This window comes from Podarcis liolepis, assembly GCF_965112155.1.
Source record: "Podarcis liolepis genome assembly, chromosome: 7".
NCBI classification, from domain to species: domain Eukaryota; kingdom Metazoa; phylum Chordata; class Lepidosauria; order Squamata; family Lacertidae; genus Podarcis; species Podarcis liolepis.
In genome coordinates this window covers 58702821-58716866 of record NC_139561.1, presented here as the reverse complement: position 1 = coordinate 58716866, position 14046 = coordinate 58702821, and the positions used below count along the sequence as shown (strand labels likewise).

The 14046-nt window shown below is 48.2% G+C and overlaps 1 protein-coding gene across 1 annotated transcript in view; it reads right to left on the bottom strand.

Moving 5' to 3' along the window:
• The window catches only part of GRIK3 (glutamate ionotropic receptor kainate type subunit 3), a 192697-nt gene extending 183940 nt beyond the window's left edge, over positions 1–8757 (bottom strand). Inside the window, exon 1 of the mRNA XM_083511595.1 lies at positions 8570–8757. Coding sequence (XP_083367721.1) covers positions 8570–8729 — 160 coding nt within the window. The 5' untranslated portion in view covers positions 8730–8757. The remainder of the gene's footprint in view (positions 1–8569) is intronic.
• Positions 8758–14046: the final 5289 nt, after the last annotated feature.

Here is a 14046-nt window from a genome sequence, read left to right as displayed (position 1 = left end):
AGCCTGACTGTTCAAAGTTTATCCCTGTCCAGACCTGAAGCCTGAGGTCTCCTCACAGAAAAAGCATGAGGAGCAGAACCCTCCAGCAGATCTCTAAACCCAGTGATGCTGAGGAACCATCAGACCTGGACATTCTTGACACCAGCTGCCTGGATTAAATAGTGATCCCTCCAAACCAGGATTGCAAGCATGGATCAGGTATGACTGTGGAAGATCAGGAGAAGCATGGCCAGATTTATAATGGTGCAAATGGTACAATTGCACCAGGTACAATTGTAATGGCCCATGCCTACAAGGGGGCCTAGACTCTTGAGCTTTCGGGGGGGGGGGGAGCCTCTCCCCATACTAGAAGGAAAGTTATGAAGCAAAATGTGCAGGCACCCCCCTAAGCAATTTGGGTGAGATAAGCCAGCCTGGCTGCTCCTGTTGAGTTTTTATGAGTAAAGTCAGAACTATGATTAATGAATGAGATATTTGGACACCAGGCTATAGGAATTCCTGTGGTCCTAAAGAGCTACTGCTTTCCTCTCTCCTATAAAATTAAAAGAGGGAAAAAAAAAAAGTAAATAAATAATCTGCAAAATGTGCAACATGTGAGCTGTACCTAGTTTCTCTCACCAGTGATATTATTATTCTTTTTTATCAGTAAGGAAAAGAGGGGAAACATTTGTTTGGGGGTGGAAACACATGAAAACAAAGGCAGTTGCCAGTGGCAATGGAAGCACATTAAAACCTTTTGCCAACAAGATAATGATGATGATTACGATGATGACTGCAAAAGTATCATGGAGAAGTGTGACATTATGCAATTCCTATTTAAGCATATCCTGTGGACACTCTGCTCTTTTGGGTTTCCCTGCCTGTCTCTCCAAGGATGCACCAGAAATCCTGCTGGCTCAGTAGACTCCAGATGGTGAAAGAGGGTGGAAGTTCACCACACCCCTTAAAAGCAACAAGAAGCATCATGCAGCAACTGCAAAGGGAATCTGGCAGGTAAAAGTAGGAGGGTGGAAATCAGGACACATGTTAAGCGTCCTCAAAGCACAGCGCCCTCTGCTGACCATCCACACCTGAAGCACCAGCTGCCATTCAAACACCTGCTGTGGTGTCTGCAACAGATCTACCCCCTCTCATTTGACATTATTAACACAACGGGAGCTTAAGAGCTGTCATGTGAAAAGGGCAAGAGTCACCCTGCCAGGTGGGCAACAGAAGGATTTTGTCAAATCAAGGAGAGTTATTATAGAACCACGTCCTCGGGAGCAAAACGCACACACACAACAAATGCAAATGAATTCAAGGCGCAAAGTGAAAGAGCAATATGGTTTTCCTGTTGTATGAAAAACAGGATAAGTTTGCCAGAAGATTAGAAATGACGTCTGCATCTGTGCAAAGAAGCAGTCCTGGGTCTTTCTGCTCTCCTTACAAATGCAACAGCCAGTTTATGGCGTTTGAGTTGGTCATGAAGCACATTTGGAAAAAGCAGCCAAAGCATTAATGTCTTTCATTTTTATCAGTCCATGCAAGTGGGTCCTCTAACACATTTTCATCACTTGGGGTGGGTTGCACTTGCAACAATTAAGTTTTAAGACCACCCTAACGATATCACAGCTCACGACACAATAGAGGGTGGCCGAGAGAGAAAGCCGCCTGAATCTCCCACTGCACTCGGAGCTTCGCAAACCCTACGTCAACCACAGCCCTGTTTCCTGCACTGCTGCCAAACCTTAATATCCACGTAGATGGTTCTCAAGAGAGCAGGGATTAAGTAATTAGATTTGCCTGCCACAAAGAAGCAACAATGACACTCTCGCTCGAAATTCATCTTACAGTTTACACCCCAGCAGCCTCATTCTCACCTCACAGAAATCACTAAATGACTGTGTGACCTGAAATTAAAAACCCATTTTGGAATCAGGTTTGAGCAAAAAAAAAAAGGGGGGAGGCAATTTTGGAACTATCTCCCCCCCCCCCCCCGAGAATTAGCCATTCTCGCTTCTTATGAAAATACAGTGTTTCAAAAACATGATATGAAATCAATCCTCAAAAAAAAGCATCAACGGGAGAAGGGGAGATGGAGGATGCAGTTTCTGCTTCTGCAAAGGGGACAGATGGCTTCCATCCTCACTCCACACCGGCAGGTAAAATTCCATTATGCGCCAAGAGCATCGTCCCAATTTTGCATTTGCACGCCATAGAGCCCAGAAATTTAACGGCGACACAGCATTTACATGCATGTCACTAAATGATCGTTGGAGCTTTTCAGGTATGACATCTATGCACAGGAGAGAGAATTGGGGGGTTTGAGGTGAAGGCAAAGGCCACTTCAGAGCCTGATCAAGCTAGGCTCTACACACACACACACACACACACACACACACACACATGGCCTGCTGCCACCAACAGCCTGAATCTATAGCCTGAAAAGTAGGGTGCAACTGTATTTTATTTTTATTTTATTTATTAAATTTATATACCGCCCTTCATCAAAAGATCTTGGGGTGGTTCACAGAACTGTAATAAAAAACAAGAAACAATAATGAATAAAATATTAATGCTGGTTAGAAAATGGGAGAATTTTAAAATAGGTAGATGGTTACATACACATACACACTGAGTTTATGGAAGCTTAAATCCACATCACAGAATTAAGTGAAGGGGAAGGGAGAGACAAGGAAAAAACCTAAATCCATATTATGCATGGATACACTTGGGCCTGCCTTAATCTTGGCTGCTGTATTCACAAAAGCAGCCTCTCATTGTTTGCTGTTTTGCTTCTGGAAGGGCTCTTTGTAATCTGCACCAGCAAGACCTAAATATCAGCATCTACATACAGAGTTTATTTTTTATTTTTTATTGGAAAGCAGACATGGCAAAGCATTGCAGCATTTTTTTTCTTTGACATGACAAAAAAAAAATCTGCTAGATGTGCATATGTCCTCCTAGTATTTTAAATACCATTCGGTCTTTTTTAAAAAGAGCTATTTCCCTGCTCCCCCCAGGGCATCAAGGAACTTTCAGACCTGGCCTGGTGCTGCGTCTCTTCCTGTATGCTGGCCTGAATCTGAATGGACTTGCGTTTCATTCTGTTTGCTTCCCTCTCTTGTTTTAAAAGGATTTTTAAAGGCATTTGGAATTTCCGAGCTGGAAGGGACAGTTCCTCAAGCTAATGTTTTCTAACTTGGTCCTACCATTCCCAGGTGGTGAGAAGCCACTTGTCTGAAGCTATTTGCTTTGCGCGGGGAGAGTGTGCGAGGGCGGGGGGAGGAGGGGTGACATATTGATCTTCATTCAGTTTGTGTCTTCTCCAGTACGGCTAAGCTTTATTGTATCAACGGCCGTGGCTGCCGCCAGCGTGCCTCTCTCATTGTTTAACACTCGCCAAGACACAAACTTAGAGACAGGCGCTACATCCCCAGCTGGCTGTGGTGACACATCCCATCACTGCTGCGGTTGGGCGGGAGAGGGGAGGAAGGGTAGGATCCAGGCACAGATCCCAATCTTGCTTGCACACCGATGTAAAGTGATCAAGCCTCCCTGGCCCAGAGCCCTAATTCTGAGGAATTATCCTGACAAGATCACCCCTGATCTTGCAAACATCTCCGTACCGGTTTCACTTCGATAGCATCGATTTTCAATTACGCTTCCACAAATTGGGAGCCAAGTCGTCATCTTTCAAGGCATCGATCCAGGTTTACAGTGGGACAAATCGGGCATTGCCTCTGAGTGCTGACTGCAGCTCCTGAGATCAGCGTGGCAAGTACAAGTGAGCAAGCAGGTGGGTCGATCCGAGGTGTGTAGAATCAGGAGAGGCTGTGCACACAACCCCCAAGGAATGTGGAATGCTGCATTCTCACACACACTCAAAGGGGGAAGCATTGCTCCAGGATCACTCATCTCCTGATACCGGACATAGTGTGGTCACATCAACACTCCACCCACCCACCCACTTGTTGCACTCCTTAAAGGTTTGAGTGCACCTTCTAAATCACTTCTTCCAGCCACCCCACGAAACAAGATTTTCTCCAAGCTATTCATCACATCCAAGCCAAATAAAATAATATCTGACTCTTTCCTCCAGATTCTTTCTTTTCTCACAGAACAATACCAGACACAATTGAACACTGCAGTTTTCAATTGTGAAATTATTATTTGGAAGTGGGGGTTAGGTATCAGGGAAATGCTGTTAAATCTCCCTGGAGGGGATGACTGGAAGCGATGTTTCTAAAAAGAAAAGCCAAACAGAATAATGAGTCCCAGGAATAAAAAGGCTACCCTCTCAAGGAAATGTAATTATGAATTGAATTTGTCCACAACACATTTCTGTAAAATAATCAATGAACTATTTTATTTTCGGCAGACTACAACCGCCCACATGCCTCCCTTCTGTGTTACTTGTATTTTATCCAAACAATTGATGGCACAACCTCCTTTCTCAGTCACAAATTAGCATAACTCATCTCTTATTTCAGCCTGTTTGTTTCAAAACCAGCATTGTGGCCTTCGTCCCAGCTGCCTCACAAGCCAAGAGCAAAAAAAAAAAGAAGCCCCTTTCTTGACGGGCTTACGACGACAGTGTACACAAAACACAAGATGCACCCTTTCCAACTGCCAATCTGCAGAATGCTAGGGTGAGGCGAGCTGTCAGTGCTTCTGTGCAAAAGAAAAAAGAAAAAAAAAAGCAGAAGCTTGCTGTCTGTGGGAGAACACCAAGGCTGATGGTGGCTACGTTTTGGCAACGTGCCGGGCAGCTATTGTGTTTCGGTCCAAACCAATTTTCCCATTCAAGTCCACAGTGCATGTAGGACAATGCAAAAGGGAGATGGATGCTTCACCTAGGAGCATCATCACACTCTGGAGGGATACCAGCCACCTGCAGAAACCCAAGGATCCATGGCAACGAGACACTCCTCTTGTGAGTCTAAGATTTCACCCAGATTTTGACTCTGTTGCCTCCCCTTTTAGCCTCTGCATATATTTGACCTCTTTCAACAAGGCAGAATATTAATTGATGCTTCAATCAGATGAGTGATTTGCCACAGCAATCAAATGTGACGTCCGAAGGCTTCTTGCAATTGGAGAGGCTTTCGCCGTCTCCTTTAGGGAAGCTTTTGCCATGTTTCTTGAGGTTTTGCGATGTCACAGGCTGCAAGGCAGCACAAGCGGGAGCAGAGACTTGCTGCTGCATCACTCAGCAAGGCTTTTAAACTTCAGATGAATGAACGGCAGGCAAGAAATGCGATTTAACCATAAATGCCAAATGAATTTGCTTCATGGGGAGTCATTCACTCCAAAGGACAATACTTTGTTCAATTGCATTTGCAAACTTACCAGCAGCCACCTCACTTACACCAGCCAATATTCATGTAAGACAATTGGGCTGTTCCAGATTTACCCCCACATTGCCTTTGAAATCCTCAATCCTGTGTCTGCAATTACATTTGCACCAGGCATAATAAATCGTACTCAAAGAAAGATTATGCTCAAAGTTGCATGACATTTGCACGAGAAAACATGAAGATGTTCCAATAAAAAACATCTCCCTCTGTTTGCATGCAATGCTGATCAAACCCAATGCTTATAACTCAGAAACGATGTAGGAAAGTACTGGAATTTTCTCTTTCACTGAGAAAAACCATGATTTCAGCAAAAACAGAACCACAGATCTCCCCACTCCAAGCCGTCTCTTTTTTCAGAATCATGCCTTGTTGTCATTTAACCAGGCTGTTCTATTTGAAATTCAACAACTTTCCTGATTTTTTAGAACTCAGTTTATTGTAAAACCTGATTTAAGTTGACACAAAAGGACAAAGAAATGAAATTAAGAAAGCGGGAAGAATGAAATTGTAGCACTCCTAAAAAGGAAAAATGACAGTTCAGCACGGGAAAGCTGTGTTGACTTTGATCTAAACCTGAAATTGCCGCAGTTGCTACAAATTCTCTTGTCTCTCTGGCTGTTCAGTTCTCTTCTTTTATGTGACATTTTTAGAAAATAGATTTTTACATAGAAAAGCATTAAATCTAAACAACATATTTCCTTTTTTTCCTTTTAAAAATTAAAACAGTTTTCTTCCACCAGCTTCCAGGGGAAAGCCTAGCCAAGGCAGATTTGAAAAGCAGAGTTTAGAAAATTATTCTCCATCCTTGAAAATCAGTTATACAGAGAGCTCTGGAAAATAAACAATGGCTCAGACACACCTGAGTGGTCCTCTAGAAATAATCCATCCAAACTAGAAGGTAGAATCCACAGCATTTGCAAACTACAAGCTCTTCTCTGCTCTTTCTACAAATCCACCAGTGCCTTTTCACCTCAGAGAAAATTCCACACCACAGGAGGTGGAGTTCAGCTAGCTGGGCCAGCTCCCTCCCCTTTCAAATATCCAAAGGGGGCCATGTGCCCACTCTTGAATGGCACAAACACAACAGTATATCAAGCATCCAAATTCCTTGGATTTATGTTCCAGCCATGTTTACAACCAAGGTTAAACCTGTATACTCTCAAATTGTCAATGAAAGCAACACAGCATGGTGCATGTTCAGATGAACAACCTCCCCCCGCCCCCAGCCCAAATGCACATTCATTTTTGCAGTTAGCATACATTAAGCATCAAATAGGACTCATTTGCCTGAAGCATCCATAGCATGAGTACAAGAGCTCATAAAAGGCTGTTGACCTTCCAACCATCTTAGATATATTTTTACTTATTTATTAAATTGAGGAAAAATCACTGCATTATGAAGAGGCCCCTTAGGCCCACAGGGCAGCCTTCCTCAGGTGGCATACATGCCAAGGCTTTTGGGGGCTCCTTTGATGTTTGCCAGCTCCCCAAGCTCACGTTCAGGCATCCCAGGACAAAACGGACCCATCAGGTGAAGCCAAACAGCAGGCACAGTTGCAATGGAACATCAGGTCCTGATGTCTACCCAATCCACCAAACACTGAGCAGCTCATTCTATGGGAGTGGGACTGAAAGAGGGTCCATGTTCAGGCACAACAGGGGCTACCCCATCCTCAAGGGATGGTGTGGACTGTGCACAAACCCACAGGCACTGCAGAGAGCTTGGCTGGAAAGACCACCTGTACTGGACCAGAAGCCAGACCTCACGTTAGTTGGAAATCAGCCTGCTGGATGGACACTTGGAAAACAAGGGGGGAAATGGAGGGAAGGCATTCACCAGAATCCCACCTCAGATTGCCTCTCTGTCAAAGACACCAGCTCTGGTGGGGTGGCTATTCTGGCTCCCTTCCCTGATGGAGGCAATTCAGCTGTTCCTGGGCCAAAGAACAAAGGAACTCTAGAGCATGTGTGAGCCCAGAGGCAGCTGCTTCCAGGGGAGACAGGGGGTGGGGAGAGACCCTTACAAATGCCACCGTGCTCTTAGGCAACTCCCCTTCTCTTCAATGGGGCAGGAGTACTTCCCTAGGGGCCACGTTCTATTAGCTGGGGAGAGTGTTGACCTCAGGAATCCTAAGGGCTGCCCTGGTATCAGAGCTGCCCCTCCCCTCTCTTCACCACACCATGCCAAGCAACAAAATCTCCTGCAAGAACTTCCAAAGACAAAGGGAACCACAATTGAACTATGCTGGAAAGGAGGCAGAAGAGAAGGCAGGGGAATGTTTTCTTTTAATTAAGGCACAAAAAACATACTTTGACTTTTGGAATTCACTTTGCCACATGGCTAAAAATTTACAGCTGTTCCTCTCTCCCACTCCTCTGAGCCCCGGGAGCAAGAAGAGAAAGCCTTGCGCCGGCTGGTGGAAAGCAAAGGCAAGAGACATCACCCTTGGCAGCAGCAACAAAATCTGGTACTATATTTGGGGGGAAGGAGTTGTCAAAATATTGGGGGAAGGGGGGAACCCATTCAGAGGCAGCAACTGCTTGCTGGGAAACAGCATCAAAATTTCAAACTCCACATTTGCACCTGGCTCCTGTACAGAGGGAAATGTAGCCTCCAGCGCCTGGCCCTCAGCATCCCCTTTAGCGCAGGATGTGCTGGACCACAGCATCTCGGAGGCGAAGCTGCATCCTCCGTAGCATCTTCTCTAGCCAGCATCCTCTCTCTGCACAGATCAGAAAGCGCCTCGCGGGAGAAGCCAAACTTTGCTTCCTGCAAAAAGCTCCGTCTATATCGGCAACGAAAGGGGGAAAGGACGAGTGGGGGTGCGGGAGGGGCAAACTTCCCGTCGCCTGCTAGACGTCTATTGCAGAAGGGGACAAGCCAAAGTAAGGAGAAGGGAGGGTGACGAGGCAAGCCCCCCCCCCCCTCGAAGCCACCTCTGGCTCAGAGACAGAACCCCTACCAGCAAAAGAACTCTGTTCTTTGCAGAAATATATATCTATATCTCGACTCCGTCTTTAAAGTCTTGGGAGGGTCGTTTTCAAGGTCTTTTACTAAATAATCAATCAAGGTCGCCCCCCGCCCCTATTGCCAGCCAAACGCCCAAGAAAGCCCCAAACCCAATAAAATCGCCCCAAAGTGGAGTGACAGCCCCCCCTAAAGAAGAGATAGCATGATAGTGAGCCCTGACCTCCCTCCCCCCCCCGCCCCGGTTTGTCGTCTCACCCACCGATGCGGATGACATGGGGCATCCCGTGGCAGGAGTGGAGCCAGACGAGCCCCAGGAAGAGTCCGGCGGCAGCGGCGGAGGCAGTGGAGGCGGCGGAGGAGCAGCGGCGTCGGTCCAGCGGCGGGAGGAGCGGGCGCGGGCGGCGGCAGCAGGTCAGCATCCTGGGCGGGCGGGCGAGCCAGCCAGCCAGCCGGGCTCCGGCTCCGGCGCCCGCTACACCTCCAGAGGCGGCGGCGGCAGCAGCGGGCGAGGCGGCGGCGGGGAGGGCGCCTCCCCCTCAGCCCGGGGCATCCTCCTGGCGGAGAGGAGCGGCAGCTGGAGCCGGACCTCCGCGGCGGCGGGGACGTGCAGGAGGAGGAGGACCCGGAGCCGCCGGAGCCGCCGCCGCCCCGCCACGCCCGGCGAGGCTAGGGCTCCCCCTACGCCCGGTGCGCGCCCGCCTGCCTGCCTGCCTTCCTGCCTCCTTCCTCCTCGCAAGTTCCCCCGACTGGCGCTGCCTCCCGCCGCCGCCGCTCGCTCTGCCTGGCGCGGAGCTGTGCAGCCGCGTCCACACGGGGAGGGCGGGGGAGCGTGGAGGGGGCCTGCTGCTCCTGCCGCCGCTGCTGCGGGAGGATCGCGGCCGAGAGGTGCCGGGGCTCAAGCCTCGGAGCAAGGCACGCCCTCTGCCCGGCAAGCCCTGCCCCCGAGGCTCAGGCGGAGGGGGAAGGCACTCTGTACATGCTCGAGGGCATGCCGGCTAGGCGAAGGGAAGGAGGCGGTAGTTCCCTGCGCTGAAGGAGCTGTCCCGGTGCTGAAAATACTGGGCTTCGTGAATAGAACCCGAAGCTCTAAACGGAGTGGTCTTTTTCGACCCAACTGGACGGCGGGGTTCTCCAGGCGCAAGCGAGGAATTCGCCCCGTCTCCGGGAGAGGGACTTCTGGGAGGCACGTGGCCCGAAAGGAGAGGGAGGGAGGGCCTCTGAACACGTGCAGAGTGCTTTTCTCCTCCTGGCTGAGGCCGCGGCCGCCCCGACGGGGCTCCCCTTTGGGTAGCTGTCGACCGCTGGGCGGGAGGAGGAGGGGGAGAAAAGGGGGAGGCAGCGGCGCTCACTGCAGCGGAACCTCCAGCTCTGGCCCTGCAGGCCTCGAAGGAGGGAGCCAGTTGGGAGCGGGGAGGGCCGAGGCGTGACTGTGGCGCCAGGCTTCCAGCTCGCGGGGGGGGGGGGAAGACTGCGCAGCCCGAAGAGTTCGCGCAACTCACGCACACAACGCCCATGCGAAATGCGCGTGTTTCTAAGAACTTGGACGCGGGCGGCGGGGAGTTTTGCAGGAAGAAGTGCTGAAAGGAAGAGCCCCCACCCCCTCGCCCGAAGAGACTCTTCCTTAGGAAAGCTGGCAAATATCCAGCCATTTGTGAGCGTCAGGGCGTGGGGTGAGGGCCCCGAAATGGATAAGCTTTTCGGTGCGCTACATCGAGAGTGAAGAAAAGGAAGTCTGGGACGCGGGAGGCTCTGGTCCCTACACTTCCCGGTGGTGGCTAAGTGAGGAGCGCTGCTTGAGCCTCCGCTGAGATAAACTCCGTTCTCTCGGTCAAGAAGGGGGAGGGGGAGGATCCTGGAATCAAAGGGTGCCTTGAGACCAGGAATATGTTCATTTCAAGAGGGGTGCAGGAGGTGCAACCCTTCGCAATGAATAAATGTCTGGCAGTCGATAAGTTGCTTGCGTGGCTGGAGGAAGGAGTTCATTCCTAAGCAACTACCGGAGAGTAAGACCCACTGGCAGCACTGCAGGGCTGTTGTGTTGCCCTTGGACAATGAAGAGGGTGGGAGAAGCTTCTCCTGAGCGTCCCTCCTGCGGCACAGAACCCTGTGCAATGAATAAATGACTCCCGTTGGATAGGAGCATAGGAAATTGCCTTAGTACGAGGCAATTGTCAGACCATTGCTCACCTTGCTCGGTACTGTCTACACTGGCTGGCAGCAGCTCTCCAGGGTTTGCAGCAGAGTTCTCTGCCAGCCCTACCTGGTGATGCCAGGGATGAAACCCTAGGACCTTCTGCGTGAAAGGCACATTCTCTGCCACTGAGCTATGCCCTTTCCGTTTATGTGGTGGTGGTATGTTCGGCTGGAGGGAGGAGTTAATTCCCCATCAGACATCACCCAGCCTTGAAGGAGGTGACAGCGGAGTGCAAAAGTACCACCAGCTAGCCAGAGGTAGTTCCAAGAACTGCCCCCTCCCATACAGGCACTGTAGTAAATAACCCTGTGCTAGAGCAGCAGAGAGTTTGGGGAATATGTGGGTGATTCTCTGCCTCCACGAAGAGGTCTTGCTGATCCTGCAGAGCTCGCCTTGGCATTCTCTCAGGGCCTCGCCTTCCAAGGCGAAGACACCAGCACATTTCATCCTCCGATTTGCTGTTGCAGAGTTCCAGCCGCAATCAAGAGTCGGGAGCGACTGGAAGCATCCTGAAATTGCTCAGCAACTGCAAAGCGAATAAATTTGTTCCAGGCAGGAAGAATCATTAAGTTAATCAGATGTGATCATTCTGCATGTTAAAGGGCAAGCGAACCCACCCACCTGCTCCCGGGGGAAGTCAGAAGGGTTGATTTGTTCACCGTGCAACGCGGATCCACAAAGGGTTTGGCGAGATGCCAGAGAGAAATATGCATGCTCACCTCACCTTCTCTGCTTGCATCCTCCCATCGCCTGCCTTCTAGGGGATGCTTGAAAGCTCATTAAAAGGGGGCACGGGATGGTTTGGAAGGAGGGGTCTCGCTCAGAGCTGCAAAGCTGCATACCCTCTGTGGTCGCTTGTGCATTTCGAAGTTATCCTAAAACGGCTGGCTGTCCCCTTGCCCTCCACCCTGCCTTGCCTGATCAAAGAGCTTGAAGTGCATTACAAAATAAAATCAAACAATTTATGCCCAGCCAGTCAACAAGGTGCAGGGATAGGCTGACAGTAAGCACCGTCCCCTGTGCAGAGGCACACTCCCATGTGTGCTTTGGAGGAAGCTCACCCATGAAATGTCAAGGACACGCAAGTGAAAAATATAACTGTAGTTTGCAAAAATGAAAAAAAAAAAAGTTGAGCTCACCTTTGAGTTAGCAAAAGGCATATGAGCAGTTCCTCCTAAGCAACAATGCAGCAGCAGCAGCAGCAGCAGCAGCCAGGAGGTTGATGCCCTGGAACAAGTCCAGAACAGGACAAGCTGTGCTGCTATGAACCTTCTTAGGGAGATCATTTCAGGTTTTAGGAAAACCGTTTTTGTCTTTTAAGTTTTTATTTCATTAAAAGCATTTCCGAACCTCTTCATATTTTTATAAAATCTTGAAATGGTGTATACTATATACAAAATAAAACAGCATCCTTTAAAACAAAATACAGACTAAAATAAATATTAAAACAATAAAACAAGAGGAGATAAAAGCCTGGGCAAAAATACAGGTCTTGATAAGATATCTAAAGCAGCTGGTGGTTGCTGCTCATGTCTAGCAGAGGGAAGGAGGGCACCCCACACAACAGGGGCAGCAGCAGGGAATACCCATTTCAGGCTCACAGCCCTGGCTGGGACATTGTGGTATGGCATGGTGCCCCCAGTATAATTTCCTCAGATAACCTATGTGATTTTACAGGTCTTTACAGGGGTAGGCAGTCTTTCAGGTAACCTGGTCCAAAGTTCAGGACTTTATATGACATCCCTGATGCTTGTCAGTCTCACTTCTTTAACTGTGCCCAGTAACTTGGGCCCCTCTTACTAAAAATATACCAGGCAGACTAATACATGCCTGAATCCTTGGAAAGATGCGGCCAATCAGAGCTGGCAGTACCTGGCTATCAGGTCACCAGCCCTTGAATTCAAAAAGTCTCAGACTTGTTAAGGACTGGGAGTGGAGACAGCAGGCAGAGTCTATTATTATTATTATTATTATTATTATTATTATTATTATTATTATTATTATTATTGTTATTATTATTGAATTCAGTAGCTGAGCCCAGCACAAAAACTGTGTATTCACTGAAGCTGCACAGCATAAAATCCTCAGACAATTAGGCTGCTAGCCATTGGTTTCAAAGAAAGAAACCCTACTAACCTTGTCATTTTTTCCTAGTCACCTGGCAACCCTACAAGGTGGACAGAAGGTCCAGAACAACAGGACCTGGTTTTGTATGCTTTGCATGGGCTTTGCATGTGCTCAAGGTTTCCTGTTCCCGACACAGTTCACACTGGGACGCTGCTCTTAACGCTTTGGTTTGCTTAGGGACATAAAACCATTTCATGTTCTTCTCACACCCGTGAGCAAAAAGAGCAGATTTATGGGGAGACTCAATCCTATTAATTTTAATGCTGGGCTTTTCGAGAACAAAGGGAAACTGCTTACAAGAGAGGACAAATGTTGAAACATTTTATTAATCTCTAGAGAGAAAGGAGTGGGGGGGGGATTGCTGATGGGACAGAGTATTTTCAAGTCCAAATCAAAACACGTTTGAAAGATGATCCACCCAGAAAGAGGTGTGAAATAAGCAATTTTGCCTCAGGGGCTTTTTAGTTTTCAGCAGTAATGAAGACAAAGGAAGGGCCTAGAAGGAAAAAAAAGTAAAGGGGGAGTGAGTAAAATGGTTGGTGGTTGAATTAGCCACAACTGCCTGCATTTTGTTTAAATTTATATGCATCAGGTATAATACAGCCACAATCAGTGTGAGTTATGAGGCCCTGTGTACACATTACAGAGATTCATGTGCCAGAGTTTCTAAATATGCCTGGGATTTGGCAAGGATAGATTCCTCGGTCTGGAGTGCCCTCTACTGAAATGTGCCCAAGTTCTTTATGTTTGATGGTTAGAAGCTTGATTGATGGGTTTGCTAAATTGAATTTACTCTATCGGGCTTCCCTCCCCAGACACGCAAACACACACACCTCCTTTATAGTGTATTCTTCCAAGATTTTGTAAAAATATTAAAAAACTATGTCAGCCTTCAGCTTAAAGCAGACAGCCTACACATATATAATGATTATTTAGAATGAAAGTTGCTTCAGTCTTCCTTGCAAATGGCATCAAACAAAGGGGAAATGGTGGTGTCTGAAGGCCAGGAAACATCTCTTGCTCTCCTTTGCCTTGGTTCAGTTGACCACAAGACTACCCCATATGACCCCATTCTTTTAACTGCTTCTTCCCTCCATCTCTCTCTTGCTGAGTTGACATAGATTTTAAGCCTCCTGACCAAAGGCACATGTGCTAATCATGTCCCTGCAAGGAAAGGTTGCAGCATCGGGGACTTTTTTGTTTGGAGAAAATGAGAGTAAGAGGTGACATGATACAAGGCTGTAAAATCCTGCATGGCAGAGAGAGAGAGAGAGAGAGAGAGAGAGAGAGAGAGGAGAGAAGTTCTTCTCCGTCTCTCATAACTAGAACTCATGGACATCCGAGGAAGCTAAATGTTGGGAAACTCAGAACAGTCAAAATAAAGCACTTCTTCACACAGTGCCGAGTTAAACTAT